General features: G+C 38.4%; 1 protein-coding gene across 1 annotated transcript in view; it reads left to right on the top strand.

Annotated features, from left to right (window-relative positions):
- TSPAN12 (tetraspanin 12) overlaps positions 1-17,873 on the top strand; it is a 72,886-nt gene that overhangs the window by 37,998 nt on the left and 17,015 nt on the right. The window contains exons 6-8 of the mRNA XM_024555161.4: positions 7,170-7,244; positions 10,956-11,063; positions 15,187-15,330. Of these exons, the coding sequence (XP_024410929.1) occupies positions 7,170-7,244; positions 10,956-11,063; positions 15,187-15,330 (327 nt within the window). The remainder of the gene's footprint in view (positions 1-7,169; positions 7,245-10,955; positions 11,064-15,186; positions 15,331-17,873) is intronic.

The raw sequence follows: 17,873 nt of genomic DNA, 5'->3' as shown, positions 1-17,873 counted from the left end.
TGAGGACACTCTTCAGCCCAATGTTCCTCCTCCAAGGGGGTTTACTGAAGGACTGGTAGACGTAACAGGGGAGGAAAGGTCCGGGGAGGGTCGGAGCTGCATGACCAGCAATATGAAAGGTGATGAAAGGTCAGGGGGGTCTAAATTGCGTGACCAGTATTAGGCCAGGGGAGGAAAGGTTACCTTGGGGGCAAGGTTCTGTTTTCCCAGTTTTGCCTGTTGCTAGGCACCTAGGGCTTTCTGCCCTGGTGACCTTCTGTACCTGGCCTATCTTCCTTGCTCCGCTCATTCCTAACTGCCTATCACATGACCATTCTGGGATTTCCCTTGCTTCCCTCTTATTTTAGGTCCCATGTTTCCTGGAATCAAAGTCATTGTCCTCTTCATTTGGTCTCTCGTTTTAGGGACATATCTTTCAGTAGTTTCCTGAAAAAGCAAATATAGGAGATAAAATTTTATTTTAAATCTTGCATATGTAAGAAGGTCTTTAGATACCCTAATGCATTAATATTGATGTCTGTGGAACTATAGGTTAGAAATCAATTTTTCCTCAGGATTTTAAAGAATCTCTACCACCGTTCTGTAGCTTCCAGTATTTTATTGAGAAATGCAATGCTGTTTTGATTTAATTTGAGTTTTGAACTTTTGTGGAAAAGGTATGTGAATTTGAACTTCAGTTATCTGTTTCCAGTACTGTACTTTATCCTCTACTGTACCTTGTGCCCCGGTCCAGAGACTCTGTTTTACTGTTTCCACACAAACACGACTCTTCCCACTTCTGTGTTGCGGGGCATGGGCAGTCACCCAGCTATGTAGTGTGGGGAAGGGACTTGAGGGTTCTAACTTCTTCCTAAACAGGTTTTCAAGTCATCCTCTTTTCAGCTGTACCTTCATCTGCTTCCAGAAGCATCTGCGGCTTGCCAATACCTGAGCATTTGGGGGATCTGTAGTGGGAATTAGGTTGTTACCAAGTTCTGCCACTACTGGTTAAGCATTCATTCAGCTTTTGAGGGGCTGCTGAACAGTTTGCTACTCTTTCATGTTCTTTGTGCTTCCAAAATACACTTGTTGTTGTCTCCTTTTCCTTTATCTCTGGGTTTATACCTTTTAAAATGGCTCTTTGTTGTTGTGCTACTGACGTTTCAAGGGGCGAAGGAATAACGGCGTGTGTTTAATCTGCTTTCTTCATTGGGAAGTTCTGGGGGTGGGCCGTCAGGGAAACCAATCATTTTAATAAATTAATATTTCTTTAAGGAAGGACTTCCTTGAGATTTTACTATATTGTCTGTACACATATAATGAGATAAAACATTTAATAAGGGGGATGAATTCCCTTTATTTCTATTGGAGGATGAATTTACCTACAAGTCACCAGGGGCTTAAATAGGAAAGTGGAGTTTTATGCCCTTCTTTGCCTCTTCAAATACTTGCAGTGGACAAGGGACCGGTCACCTTCACCATTCTTGCCATTCTGTGGTTGACTTAGTTTAAAATAACAGACAAACTGGTTTCAGTATTTTAATAAAAGAAATTGGATTCCTCACCCTTCACACCCTTCTTGCTTTCATTTCCTAATAAAGATGTTTTGAAAAATACCAGCTGTATTCGCACTGGACAGGGATTTTACTTGAGGGATTCGATATCCTTTACTGGGAGTGACACTAATAGGAGGAGCTGAAGAGTTTTACTCACACCTCCAATCCCGATTACATCTAGTCAGGGAATGTGCACTGAGTATGTGCTCTATGTCCGGCGGTATGTTAAGTATTTAAAACATGATGATCTCTTGTCCTCATGGAGCTTGTATTTTAGCAGATACCATCATCTGGTTACTAATGGTTACCATTTAGGTAGCGCTTAGTGTGAGACAGCACTTTACTGATTGAATCCTTAACACTGCACTGCAAGGAAATGTTAACATTCTCACTTTACACTTGACATGAAATGAGGCTTAGTGGTTTGTTCAAGGTCATTCAGTTAGTATGTAATGGAGGCAGAGTCTGAAGCCAGGTCGATTTTACTTCAGGGCCCATGTTCACCCATTTGTGGAGTTAAAAAAAGTCAACAAAGCAATTTCAAATAAAATGTTTTATCTAATCTTCTGTTATCTAACCCAGTGAAGGCACTCATTTTTAACGGGAGGTATTTATTCTCAGCTTGAGAGATTTGGTGAAAACAAAACAAAACACTGGTTGCATCGTTTTGGAGCCGTTTCGTATTATCAACTTGCCTTACTTGATGATTTTTTTCATGAACATTATGTTTGGGGTAAAACTTATTTGTAGAACACAGATTTTAGTTTAATTTCAGTAGAAGAACTTAGATATTTTAAGGAACTCTGTATTGAATAATATTTAAAGCAAAAAAATAGTTTATAGTGCAAATAATTGTGTGCTGTTTCCTTGTATAAACACACATTTTCCCAGTCCTTGTTTAAAATGTGTAGTTAATAGTAGTAACCCAGGAAAGATGGGGAGAGTCTGTATATTGGTTCTTTTCTTTAGCTATGTAGATTGTCTTAAATGATTAAAGGCATACAAAATTATCGTAGTATAATCCACATAAAAGACACATAGTAAAACTGAGAGGCAATATTTAAAATAGAAATGTGTAAGCAGAAGTTAAGGTTAAGTCAAATGATAACAAGAAACTCTGAGTTCAGAAAAACTCAAGGAAATCTGAAATTGGTTTTTTCAGTTGGTAAGCTGATCCTTATTTCCACCAGCATTTGTTGAATACCTGTGCTGTGACAGGTACTGCTTAGGCACTGGGGAGGAAATAATGTTCAAGGACAAGATCTCTGGTAGTCAGTCTGATGGTTAAGTGAGCACCGTGACTGGTGGGGGAGGGAGCTGCTGGTTTAAAAGCCGAAGCCTCCAAGGATTGATGTGCAGCAGACAGAGAAACCCTGATACACGGAAGGATGGAAAACAGTAAAGGACAAGAGGTGAAATACTGGGAGACAGTGATGAGCAAGAGGCTGTGGCACACTGCAGAGAATGAAGGCAATGCCCAGGAGGAAAGGACAAGTCAATATTGGATTGTATTCCACAAACTAATTCTGCATAGCATTTGCATAATGCTTTACAAATGTGAAATTAAACATTTTTCAAATTACTTTCCCATATATCAAATCAACCTTAATAACAGTAAAGCAGACTTTATTTTTTATCTTCATTATACAGACAAGGAAACTGATGTCAGGGCAGTTTAATAACTTTGCCAAAAGGCCACAGAGTGTATTTCAGAGCTATATTTGAACTTCAGTCTTCTGACTCCAAATTCAGAGCTCTTTCCATCATTCTACAGAAGGATATCGCTCAAGGAGGAGAGAGAAGTGAATAGCTCTGCAAATGGGGTTGGTACAGGTCATCTCATGAAGCTGCGCACACTGAGAAAGTAAGAAGCATGAGAGACCATTGCAGGATCCACGAGTCTATATTCATGTTCCCAGTGCTGTTGAGGAGAACAGATGGTTTTGTAGTGAAATGTGAAATGTGATTTTCATGTACACTTCCAACCTTAACAAAGCTCAGCGGGAGCTATTGCTCAATTCTTTTCTTTGGTAGTTTTTAAAAAATATTTATTTATTTTTAGAGAGAGGGAAAGAGAGGGAGAGAAATAGTGATTGGTTGCCTCTAGTACACAACCCAACCTGGGAGCAGCCTGCGATCCAGGCGTGTGCCCTGACTGGGAATCGAATCAATGACCTTTCGCTTTGGAGGATGATGTTCAACCAACTGAGCCATGCCGGTCAGGTTTGCAAGTTTTATTTTATTGAAACTGTGGATGAATACCGTGCTTTATAGATGCCTTACTCAGATCCAGCCCTTGAACTAAATAATGGCAGTGACTCTTCGTGCAATAATCAACATGAGGATGACTTTGTCTAGGACTCAGCTCACTGAAGAAGAAAATGTACGTGTAAATGCAGCTGATCTATGTATGTTATATTAAGGATGGATTTGACATTTAAAGTTTCCCTTGGAATTGGAGGACTGGATGTTTGAGGCTAATGTAGTGACAACAAAGCAGAGACAACTGATCATGAAGCTGCAGCATCATTTGCAAAAATATATTTTATCTGAATTAAATTTTAGATTTAATTTGTTCTCAAGGCCAAATAAATCTGTGCCCCTGACTGTAAGTGGAATAAAAACAGAATAATTGTTTTATATAGGAAAAACTACATCAAATGAGAACACTGGAAATCAGAAAGATACAATCATTTTAGTTTTCCCAAAGTTTTGAGTTTGTAATGAGAGATTGTTTTAAATACATATGCTTTACATATGCACCTTGGGGGTGGTTCAGTTCGGGTTGCAGTAGCCTGCTGTAAAGCTCACTTTAAGAAGTCAAAGGTGCTTAATAATGACTATGCTTTTTATGTATGTTGTGCCATAGTTATTACACTGTTGTTTGGATCCATAAGCTTGAGTTACTCAGATGTGGCATGCATGGCATACATCTGGGGACTTACCCTGGGCCCTGTGCTGGGGGCCTTTCTGCTGGTGTAGAGCAGACGTCTTAAGCTCCTCAGTGACTCTGAGGCCAGGAAGGAGAGAGATAACTCAAATAGCATTTAAAAGGATATAAAGTTAATCCAGGAATCTGCATGGTAATCCCCAAGGCAACCTCCAGGTACATCCTATTTCTACCAACAACACATACCCGTAATTCTCACCCATTTTCATTTTTTATCTTTAGAAATTTCTTGCCTTTTCAGGGCTGCTTTGGTTTTCACTGTAACCAGACATCAATTTTGAAAAGACTGAGTGAGGGATCTGAGGCAGCAAAGGTAGAGTAGCCCCCCTTACCTGTGGATAAGCCCCCCTCCCCCGTGGATACCTGAAACCATGATAGTACCAAACCACATATATGCACCATGTTTTTTTCTCTACATACATACATACCAGTGATAAAGCTTAATTGCTAAATTAAGCACAGTAAGAGATTCACGACAATAACTAATAAAATAGAGCAATTAAGTTGAGAATTTTCACCTTTTCACCAAAAGAAGCACATTACAACTTCTTTATGGCATATCTGAGTTGCCAGCATCACTATGCTTACGCTTGGGGGCTTTTCTGAGGTAAAAGAAGGGTGACTTGAACACAAGCACTGCAGTGCCACAACAGTCACTACGGTACCCCAGGTGGCTACTAAGCGACTGACGCCAGGAACAGGTACAGCATGGACATGCTGGGCAAAGGGACGATTTTGTATCGGCTGAGGTGGAATAGGATGGCCCGGGATTTCATCATGCTGCACGGAATGGTGCACGGCTTAAAACTTACGAATAGTTTAGTTCTGGGATTTTTCATTTAACAGTTTTGGACCACAGTTGCTTACAGGTAACTGAAAACATGGAAAATGAAACTGAGGAAAAGCTGGGACTACTTTATCCCACAGTGTAATTTTCTCTGGAGTCTCACTCTTTGCTATTGAGTTAGCATGTAATTTTTGAACACTGGATCTCTTTGTGATGAAGGCTGCAAGTACAGTATTGTTCATGTCTAGAAATCTTTTAAGGAGAGCATTAAAGAGAGTGTGGAGAAAAACTGACTTGGGATACGGTATTCACGAAAGTTGTTCTAATCATCGCTTCAAGGCTAAAATCTGTAAAGTAAGGCAGCACTTGGAAAAGGAAACTGACTACAAGTATCACATATGCTGAAAGTAAAAGTGCTTCCTCTTAAGAAAATACTACTTTATCTTTTGAACCAATTATTTTTAGTCCCCATTATTGTCTAAGAGGTTATGCTGCTATTATTCTTCATTTTTTATATGAAAGAAGCAAATTAAAACTAATAGCAGTAATTTATATTTTTAAATCATAAGGGATATATCATGACAGTAATAGAAAATCAGCTCAATTTTCTATATTGTTTTATTTCCCCTCCACTTTTGTGGCAAAAACTATGAGGAAAGAAATTCAAAGTTCTAGTCTTGGTGGCTCCCAGTCCTAAATCAGTCCATTCTTTTTTCATTTTCCCGTTACCATTTTAGTTCACCAATCTTGTATTTAGTTTCTCCCTTAAGGCTGATCACACCCTTACTTTTTCTACATGTCATTTTTCACAAAATAGCCAGAATTATATTTTTATAATGTACATCAGATCATGTCACCTGCTAATAGATTTCGATTACACTTAGAATTAAATGCAGAATCCTTTCTACAGGCCACAAGGATCTGGCCCTTTGTACCTCTCAACATCACCTACTGGCACCCCTTGTATCCTTCCCACCCTTTGGCATTCCAGGTACCACTGAGATCTTAACTAACTAGCTCACCCTGAAAGGTGGCCTTGCTTTTGCTATTTCCTCTGCCTGGGTTGCTTTTGCACAAATCTTCACAGCATCACCTTCTGCTTGTCAATACTCACTCACCTTAAGAATTACCTTCATATAAAGAGGTCTTGCCCAGTCACCCGGCCCCCGGCAGCTTCCGGTACCTTGCTGTCCTAGCACTCTGCTTTGTTTTCATTTATTCTTTTATATAACATATACTTTTGGAACATCGGTTTTGTGATGAGGAACGCAAAGTTCATGCTGTTACTGGATTGTCCTTCCAGTGAAGGGAAATAATCAGTAATCATCACTACGCAAGACTGTCTTCGTTACCCCACACCGTAAGCAGAGTGGAAGATTCGAGAGCAGTGGCACTGTTTTCTTTCTGCTGGAATTAGTGAAGAGACTTGGGGAGAGCCCATTCTCTCTCACACTGGTTCTGCTTCCTTCTGCAAAGTTAGCTGCACAACTGGAGAGGTGACAAGTTACAGCATGGAGAGAGTGGCTCAGTGGGCTAGCCCTCCAAAATGTACTATGCACAGTCTTGAGCAATTCACATGGTCTACTTTTTGCATTAATTTTGTCATTAGTAAAGTGAGGTAGTCCTATTTATTTCACAAGGTTTTTGAATGAATTAATTATGAAAGTATTTGATAAACAGAGCACTATCCACATGGTCCACTTAGGTGAGTGTTAAATGTTGGCTACAGATGACTCTAAATTTGCTGAAATTTTACCCATCTATTCCTAAGGGAGCTTCCCAAATCTGTGCCTGTTTTCTTGTTCATTGGATAAACAACACTGAGTAATAGTTAGTCTCAGATGACCTTATTACTTTGATTCTATCCTAACAGTGTTAATTTTCTATTTTTCTACAGTACTTTGGAAGTTTACTTGTCATTTTCTGTGTAGAACTGGCTTGTGGTGTTTGGACATATGAGCAGGAAATTATGGTAAGTTCAAAATGGGCTACAATCACAATCGGAAACAATATCCAATTCAGCCATATAAATCAGGCCCTTTGGAGTAATTTAGGCACATGATTGTTAATTTGGATGTTTATACTACCTAACTACGTATAGTCCCCATACTTCTGAAAAGTAACATTTTCTTTTCTGTGTCTAAAGCATAGTTCCAAACCATAATTTGTAAAATTTCATTTGGTATACTATGATATATGTCTTTAACTTCACAGATTGCTTAAACATGGATATAATAGACTAAAAATAACATATGTTATAAAACAGTTTTACCAACTTAGATTATGTAATAGGAAAGATTCATATTTGCAACGAGATTTGAGAAAGCTTGACAGTCTGCCTTAAAGCCTTATTAAAAACAACAAAAAAAGCTCTGCTCCATGACTAGGAAGTGGTCTCCTGTTTGCAGCAAGCTGGACCAGCTTCCACTTTAGGAAGCATATTTAAAGAGTTGCTGTGTGTTTATCCCAGTTTAGAAACACTCTTACCGTTTGGTGCTTGGCTACATGAAAACAGCTCTTCAGCTCTTTTCTCTTTCATATTTGCAGTTGAAACTGTGGGACCAAATTTTACAGTTATGTTAGAATGGATGACAACAAGGGTTTTTCAGTCATGAGGTTTGAGCAGCCATGTTTGATTTACCATTTATACTTCACTCTTGCTTACAATAGGCACTATTACTTATTTAATGTTTATTCACTTTAGTGGTAGAAATTGGTGGGTTTCTCACCATGAGGTTGAGCACTTCTGTGTATCTGTGCTTGCTGGCTGTTCTCATGATGGAAGGCCAAATGTTCCCACTGCAAGCATCATAGAGTAATTCTATTTCAATAAGGCAGCACTTTCCAACATGCAGTCCTTGGACTGTCCAGCAGCAGTCACCCAGAGTGATTCTTAAAAACATGCGTTGTAGGGCTCTAGGCCAGATCCGTGAAATTGGAATAGAGGGAAAGGCAGAGGGAGAAGCGGCAGAGGGCCTGGGCATGTGCATTTATGACCATTTCCCCAGGTGAGTTTTCAACTCTAAAATTTAAGAGCAGAGAGGGAGATTATTTTCAGAGAGCATTGCGGCAGCTGTGTAAGAAAATTGAAGTTGTTTATGGTACTGATGCAGTTATTAAAGATTTTATGGTGAATCTGCTACTCTACTGTGACACTGTTTTGAATACTAAGTGGTAATTGCAGACGAGTGGGTTCTCTGCCTCCTCCAGTTTGTACGTAAATGATGCTTTGGCACTGCCACAGTCTGCACCCCTCCCAGAAGCCCTCTGAAGTGTACCCCCACCCGTATGCTTCTAATGTGTGGCAGCTCTCAGTTAGAAGAGAGATTTATAGTTACTTATTTCTCTATTAAAAATTGAGAAATTGGGGCAGGTTCTAAGCAGTTGAATATAAACTTAATAACTTCCTTCAAAACAAAATATCCTATTAAATTGGAATATTCTTTCTGTCTTTGAGAATCCTATTTTCACTTCATACCCTAGAAACTTTGCATATATAGGAGAGTGAAAAATTAGTTATTTCTAGGGGTTCAGTTACTGTTTTATTGGTAAAGAGAGATGGTCCCTTAATTTTTTCTATTTTTAAAAAATACATGTATCTCCTTGACATTCAAGCAAGAAATAGTAAATTGTATAATTAATTATTGATCCCCTCACCTTTGCTTTTGATTGTGTTCTTTTTGATAATTACCAGGTTTTTAGAAATGAGTTTACTTTCTATGGATTTTTAAAGGGTTTCCCTGGTGTTTCTGTCATGCGAGTATTTGGTAAATCTCCTAAGTTAAAACAAGTTTGAAATGAATTAATTTAAGGTATTGCACTGGAAAGTTTTGATTCTAATAGAATTCTAAGAAGCTTGAGGTGATGGGAAGGAATTTGTACTTGTTTAGACACTGTCGTCCATCCTGTTAAGGGGCCATTTGCAAGTGTCTTCTAAGTATCCCAGTGGTACTGGACGGTGCACACTCTCCTCTCGGCAGATGGCTTACGTCACTGTTTTTGCTTGCGTAAATCTTCCCCATTAAGTCACCGGGATAGGGCAAGGCCCCTTTAAAAGTAAAATATGGAAAGTAGTCCATTAGAAAAAAAAAAAATTTGACAGATTTTTTTTATTGCTTTTGCACTAACAGCAGTGTGAGTGAAAAGTGCCATTAAAGTTTATTAGCTGCCAAATTGTGCAGAACGCAGCCTTTGCATAGATGGCTCTGTGCTCTTAGCTGTTTCATGCAAGCAGCCAATAAATGTGTGTTTTCCTTTATGGCCCGATCGCAGTATTTTGTGCCAGAACATCAGTGATCTTCTCTGTTTCTTGACATATTTGGTCTCAGATTGATTGTGGTCAAAAGGGAGACACAACTTGTATTTATTTTGGAAAATAAAATCTAAAATAAGACTGTTCTAATAACCAAAAGATTTGACATCAGACAGTCTGGTTTCCCCATTATTTCTGTTGTTTATACATAGTCACCTCTTATTCATTATTTCTTCTCTCAAAAAAATCTAGGATATTTTGTCAGATTATAAATTTCTAGAGAATTTATCTCACTTTCATGTGTTTTATGCTCAATAAGATAGGTGGTAATAATAATTTATAGTGAGTAGTTTGAACTTTGGCTAGTTCCTGGAGCTTTGTTGAAACCATGTGAACACTAAGTCTACCAGTCAGCCCGTTGTGTAGGAACAGAGTTGTGTGTCCAAGTGTGGGATGTTGTCTCTTGTACTGTGTATTTTCAAGGAACAAAAGAGAAAATTAGTTAATTTTTAGGAAAAAATGAAAAATTTCTGTGGTCAGGAATTTTTTAACTACTCCTATTGATACACTATTTTTAAAAATAAGATTTCCCAATAATCCAATTCTTGAGTTAGCGTCCAGCTTGCTTGTCTGTGCCTGGTCTGTGTTACTCCATAGATCAGATGTGGGGGCCTGTCCAGTCTCCCCAGAGTTCCTTTAATGCTGCCTGTGCCGTGAGACCAGGGATCGGTGTGCGTCAGCTTCTCCCGTGCACTGCTGGTGAGACCTAGAGTGCTGCGCTCGCTGGATTTCTCGCCAGCTGTTGTGATGTGTGCTTGGAGCTCTGTTATGATCAAACGTTCTGTGAAGGGGCACGGTGCTAGGTGACTTGAGAATAGAAACACAAACAATATTTTAATTTCAGAACTAATTTTTGTACAATTCTAACATGCTTCTAAAATCCAAATTTTGAAAAGGTGTTTACAAACTTATTCCAGAGTGACGCGTCAGTTGTGCTCTTTCTCTTCTTGATTCCTCTCCTTTTTTTTAGTTCCATAATCTACAGTCACTTAAACAACAACTTTATGAAATGAAATTGAAGGACATTTCTCTGCAGGGATTGTTTGTTTCAAGGAGCTTTTCTTGTGTATCTGTGGAATACATAGTTTACATGTTTTGTGATTTCCTTGAGCTCGATATTAGCATTAAATACCTCGTCATTTAGTACAAAAATCTACATGTAGAGATTGTTCAATAAGTATTTAGTAACTCCGAGTTAACTGAGGCCACAAACAGATACAAAGCATTTGTCAATTACAACACATCCCAAGTGTGTGTGAGTACGTGTGTGAGGCTGCGAGTGACTGAGTTTGTGAATATGTGGATGTATGTGTCACTGGGTGTGTGTTTTTGTGTGTTAACAGCTGTTGATATTTTGTTTTTTATCTTCAGGTTCCAGTACAGTGGTCAGACATGGTCACTTTGAAAGCGAGGATGACAAATTATGGCTTACCTAGATACCGGTGGCTCACTCACGCTTGGAATTTTTTTCAGAGAGAGGTAAATGCTACAGTTTCTGAGGTAAAGGGTATAGAATAAATGGCACACTTTCAAAACATGTTCAGAATTTTACATGTTCAAAACATGATCAAATTTTAATATGATCATTCTCATTTGAGAATTAGGAGCCAAAACATCATTAAAGGCATGAGCTTTCTAATCAGAGCTTTGGCTTTGGTCACTTTCTCTGTGCTGAAAAGTGAGGCCTGTGACTCAGTTACCAGTGGTGTAATTCTTTATCTTGAAATACCTTACAGAGCTTCAGGCTCTGCTTTTCTTCTCATGGATACCGTTTCCTCTACTTTTCACATGATTCACATATAGTTTAGAGGTTTTTAAATCCTTTTTACTAAGCTACTGTGAAGTTTCCTTTTCATAAGAAGTTAATAAATATCCAAATCTTATTTGAATAGGTAATTTTTCATTACTTTGAGAGCTATTTGTATTTTAAACTGTTTAAATGGTTTTTTTTAATTTATTGATTTTTTTTTTAGAGAGAGAGAGACATTGATGTATTGTTCCACTTATTTATGCATTAATTGGTTGATTCTTGTATGTGCCCTGACTGGGTATTGAACCCACAACCTTGGCATATGGACGGTGTTCTGACCAACTGAGCTACCCTGCCAGAGTGAGCTAGTTGTATTTTAAACATTTAAAATTTTAATATGATCATTCTCATTTGAGAATTAGGAGCCAATGCATCATTAAAGGCGTGAGCTTTCCAATCAGAAAATTCTGGCTCTGCTGCTTACTGTTTCACTTAACTTCCTGAAGGCCCAGTCTCACCTGTACAGTGGAGACAATAAAATACCCCCTTGAGTTTTTGAGAAGATTAAATAAGTTTCATCTTATTTAGTTTATGGTTTTTAACAATAACATTACAAAGTATAAGGTGCTTTTAGCTTTTCTTACCTGACTTTCATATAACACTACACCCATCATCTTCTCAAATGGGGACTATATTTAGATGTTTAAAATCTGGAGACTTGAAGTTAATCATTGATCTTGCTTCATTCCAAGCTTCTCTCCCAAGCAGTTTCCTTGTGATCGGAGTGACATTTCCAGATGACCAAGTATGTCCATTTCCTTTAATTTTATTGAGAGCTGGGCCACAAAGCATTTGCGAGTCAGTGCCTTCCACAACAGATAACCAGCCCTCTGCTCAGTTTCTCTGGCTTGGATATGGGCAGAGGTTCAAGTACAGGATAATCTCCAAATCTGGCCCTTTGTGCTACAGTTGTTGAGATGGTGAAAATTATCTTTGTAACACAGATTTCCTATTTATTCAAATGCTTCCTGACTTCGCTTGTTTACTGTTCGTTTGTACTAAAAACAACATGCAAGGAAAGTAAGTAAAGCATCAGGAATTTATAGAAAGCTATGTTCAGCTGCTGCCCTGGGTGAAGCTGCCCAGAGCTCTTTGTTTCCTGGAGTTTGTGGTGTAGACCATGACAATCCAAGTTAAAAAACAAAGTGGGTTTTTTTCTCCCCCCTAATGGTAGGAAGAGGAGCTTCACCTACGCAGAGAATGTACAAGCATTGCAAATGATAACACCCATATTTTCAGATTGTTGCACGCTTAATTTCATCCTCCATGTCATAGGCCTATTTTACCCCCAAGGAGGTGGTGGAGAAGACTTCTGGGTATCCTGAAAGAGTTTTAAAAAACCCTTTGTACTAGTTTTCTAGGGCTGTGATGTTGTACCACAGACTGTGTGGCTTAACCAACAGAAATGTATTGTCTCACAGTTCTGGGGGCTCAGAACCTGACATCAAGGTGTGCAGGTTGGTTTCTTTGGAGGCCTCTCTCCTGGGCTTATAGATAGCTGTCTTCTCTCTGTGTCTTCTTGTTGGCTTCCCTCTGTGTGTCTGAGTTTAAATTTCCTCTCTTTATAAGGACATCAGTGATACAGGATTAGGGCCCACCCTAATGACCTTAATTTAATTACCTCTGTAAAGGAACTGGCTTCAAATATGGTCACATTGGGAATGAGAACTTCAACATGAACTATGGGCGGCATACAGGTCAGCCCACAACACCCCTCTTACACAATAAATGTAAGCAACCTTGTCAGGCCCCTGTGGCCTGACTCCTCATTCAGTGCTGTTCTGCGCATGTCCCTCAACTTGGTGGACACTCACTTAGGCCCTGGTGATGTTTATTTAATACCTTTAAAAAAAAAAAAGAAAACCTTCCTTTTAAAACTGTGTTTATTTAACATAGTGGTTGGCGAACAGGCTTTGGAATAACTAGGCTCTGCCACCCACTGGTCTATGATCTTGGCAAGTTACTTGACCCGTCAGAGCCTCAGTTTCTTTACATGTTCAGTCGTGACGGTATTTTCTTGAACTTGATGCATTATTGGCAAGAGTGCCCGATCTCACGACGGGATTTTAAAGGAGGCAAGAGAACTCCAGGGAGACGCAGAGCACCTCCACGCATGACATCACAATGGGTTTGCTTAAGGGAGTTACCAGGAAAAGTTTCCATTCAGTATCTTTTGTTAACGATGAAAAGCAAGTATGTAAAAAGAAAAAAATATCTCAGTGACTCATTAAAATAAAAAAATGCTTGGCACTGAATGTGATATGCTTAAGTTATTTGGAAAATGTCATTTCTGTGGAGCACCTCATTTCCTGACAAGGCCAGATGAATGGGCTGTTCTATTGTGGATGGGGTTAGAATTTTCCAAGAACTATTCTTCTGCCATCACCGCAGGAAAACACATGTCATTAGGAAATGAGAGAGGTAAGTCTTCTCTGAGTGCAAGGATTTTAAAAGACTGACTTGGAAACATAGTAGTTTATGACTTTTAGAAAGTAAAATCTTTTTAATACATATGATTGTTATAGAATCTCAGTAGCATAAAATATGAGATTATGGTATCAGATTATGTTTGACTTAATTTTTGATGCCTGTGATATGTTCATGGCTTTTAGAACAAGGCTTTAAAATGAAATCACTAAAAATATGTTTAAAGTTTCTTAAAATTTCAGTATTACTCATAGTGTTTAGTAATTCATCATTTATAACTCTTATGGTGATTTTTGCTTTTAAAAATTAGATATTTAGGCAAATTAAAACATGTAAAATCATTTTTAGTATTTCCCTTGTTTTATTTTACATGGGAAATTCAGAATCCTCAAAGGGGGAGTTGGATTTTGAAAGGGTGGACTGTGGTACTTTGTGACACAGTGTCAGTCCAGGGCGCAGACCGATCTGTTGGGCTCTGTGATGCGCACGGCCAGTCACTCTTGGCAGAGTCCTCAGAGACGGCCCACAGCCCTGAAGCTCCACTGTACGAAGAGCAACCCCTGTCCCACCCGAGGGCAGACCATTGTCGTAGTTAGTTATTCTGAACCTAATCTACATATGCCCATAAGCCAGGTATCTAAACCTTGGCAAGAGAAAGTCTTTGCTAATCCTTGGTGAAATGAGGCAAAAAGAAAAGACAAAATAGTTTTTCTTAAATCTAGCTTTATTTAAGCTAAAGGAACATCATTTCTTCTGAGAGTAAGGTGTTAGAATATGATGATTTACTTCAAGAATCTTATTTGGTTGAATAAAATTTATTGGCTAAACTTATTTATACATCTCAAAAATTTTTGGAAATTATTCTGGTTAATGAATCCCAATGCTGGTAATCTTTGTAATGGGGGCTTTGGTCCACACATCTTTCTACAGAGATTACAGAAACTTATAATATTTGAATTTACTAAGCAATTAAACTGGTAACTAGGTATATATAGAGAGAGTGATCAACAACCCGTTAGTGCCTGAAGGCTTAATGATAAATATAAGACTTGAGCCCTGTTTTGCTAGTTGTTACATAAATTCTGATGCTGTGTGATCGCTTGTAGAGGATCCTATACTTAGGTGGGAGTGAGACTCAGTCAGGATCTCTTTTCATGTGTTATGGGCATCGTTGTTCAGAATTGTTCCATTATGATCCTTTGCTACAGTTCTGTCACCAACATAGAATGTACACATGTCATTTGGTGGTGACAGAAATAGGGGAAGCTCTGGCTATAAAAATGTAAGAAATCTAAGGTTTAATCTCCTATAAACTAAGAAAAATATTTTTGCAGTTTCTGAGCCTGACTAGTCAGTCTTTTGCAGTTCAAGTGCTGTGGAGTGGTGTATTTCACTGACTGGCTGGAAATGACGGAGATGGAGTGGCCCCCGGATTCCTGTTGTGTTAGGGAATTCCCAGGATGTTCCAAACAGGCCCACCAGGAAGATCTCAGTGACCTTTATCAAGAGGTAAGGCCATGTGCGATTAATTTATCGTGGATAAAATTTTCTTATAATGACAAGTAAAGAATCAACAACATGTCATTGAAATTTTCCTCTTCTGTCTAAATATAAAGGCCCGTAAAATTATTCTCTGCTATGTGGAGAAACAGGATAAAGGTAAAAATTAATATAACAATCTGAACACTGATCACATTTTAACAAAGGAAATTGGGTAAGACTAGGTTTTAGAATTAATTGGATTTTAAAATGTGTTAAGAATCAAGTTCTCTTGTCCCGTCCTGGGGGTCCTTTGAAATCAGACACAAGCAGAGTGTGTAGCTGACTCTGGATGGATGTGAGCGCAGTTTGGAGTTCCTGAGCAGAATACGGTGCGGGGCTTCCACGTAGACTAAAACATGCAGGGGGGAAAATCCCACTTCTCGGAGAAAATACTGGCTTTACTCTTCACTTCCCCCTGCTGGCTAGTATCAGTGATGTGAGTTTAGTTAGCTGTTTTAATGGGGTTAGATGCTCACTGGAAAGAAGATCAATTGTCCCTTGCCTAAGGAACTTGCATATTTGTGTTTTCTGGAAGAATTTATTAGAATCATCAACTATTCTTTGTTAGCAGAAGTTTTCCTATCACTTCATTTTTAGTGGCGATTTTCAAAATTTTTAGCAACAAAATTCTATTGTCAAATTAAAATCTAGAACCACACCATCTAGTATAGAAGCCAATAGCTACTTGCGGCTATATAAATTAAAATTAAATAAAATAAATATTGTATTTCCTTGGTTGCACTAGCCATATTTCAAGTGCTTAAAAACAACCTCTCAGGATTAGCTGCTCCTGTGCTAGACAATGCAGACGAGACATTTCTATCATTACAGAAACTTTTATTTCAGTCTTGATCTAAGGTGAAGCTCAAGGTAGAAGGGAAGCCGCTCAGGCTGAGGGGCCGAATCATGTCCCAGATATATCTCCAGTCAAGTCCATGGCTACCATAAAGCACTGTTGCAAACCTCTGGCCCAACAGATGCATTCATGACATCATACACACACACAGTATATCTATAAAGAATGAAGCTGTAAAACAAAACACATCAGGATTTATAAAACATGCCTTTTTATATATTTCAGGATGGTGACCTTAGCTGTTTAAATATTTTTTCTAGAAATACTAATATTGTTGCAAATATTTTTTAGGCTGTCTGCCAAAGTCAGCTATAGAGACGCACAGGAATCAGCTTCATTAATTTACAGTGTAAATTAACTAATTTGAAAAACACCGCTGCGTTACTTGCACAAATGATCCGTTAAATTTGTGTCTTAGAGTAATTTTGAGCTGTTAAAAAAATCATCTCAGAGGACAAGTCTTTGCCACATTTAAGGTTATCCAAAATAGAGCGCTTTGGACTCTGAAGGCATGCACAGGGAAGAGGGCCAGGTATTTTTTAAGACATTCAGAATTGTGTTAGTTTCCTACGGCTACTGTAACAAAGGGCCACGAAATGGGTTGCTGCCATGTCCTGCAATATAGATATGTATGGTCTCACATTGCTGAGGCTGTAAATCTGAAATCCAGGTATCCCCAAGGTGGGTTCCTTCTGAGGAATGTGAGGAAGAACCTTTCTGTGCCTCTCCCTCAACTTCTGGTGGCCCGCTGTATTGATGTTCCTTGACTTAAAGAAGCATCACCCGGATCTCTGCCTTCATCTTCATATGGTGTTCCTCTTGTTTGTGTCTGTCCCCACGTTTCTCTTTTTATAAGGACACTAGTCACTCATTGTTCTTCAGTATGTCCTCATCGTAACTGATAGTATCTGTAACAACTCTCCTTCTAAATAAGATCAGATTCTGAGTTAGTAGATCTTAGGACCTCAATATATATATTTGGAGGGATATAATTCAATCCATAACAAAAATTGTTGAAACAGATGAATAATTCAGGTCATTTATTGTAAAAGATCATCAAAATTCTTTTAGTCATGCCTCAGAGTACTAAGAAGCATTTTGAATGGGTATTGTCATTTTAAACATACTGCGTTAAGTACCATTTTGCCTTTGAATATAAAAGAATGTAAAGGCAGTGTATATTGAGTTCCTCAGTGATTATACTGTATCTTGTGTTCTGGGCGAAAGCTGAATATTAGCTGGTGTCTGTAGTGGGGTTGGCCAGCCAACAAGTGCACCAGTTAAAAGTCCTGTCCATTCTGTAAAATAGAAACAATGCTTAATATTTCTAAGATAATATTAAATGCAGGCATAATTGTTAATATTCAAACACATTATAACTAACCACTGGGTGTTAAAAGAACAGATGATTACAGTACAGACACAAGGATAAACGTGTGAATTGAAAGCTATGAACTTTCCTACTATAAACTTAATTCATTTGTTAGTTTTTAGGAATAGCAAGTCAATATAATATAGGAAATTCTTGGACTACATATATAATAATTTCTACTTTCCTCAGTGACTAATACTGATAATATTATTATAACTAATACTGACCATGAGAATGGCAAACATGAATCAATTTTCCAGATATTCCCACAAAGTGTTTACT

The sequence above is a fragment of the Desmodus rotundus genome, chromosome 6 (genome assembly GCF_022682495.2).
Source record: "Desmodus rotundus isolate HL8 chromosome 6, HLdesRot8A.1, whole genome shotgun sequence".
Lineage (NCBI taxonomy): Eukaryota > Metazoa > Chordata > Mammalia > Chiroptera > Phyllostomidae > Desmodus > Desmodus rotundus.
This window is presented reverse-complemented; position numbering and strand designations above follow the sequence as displayed.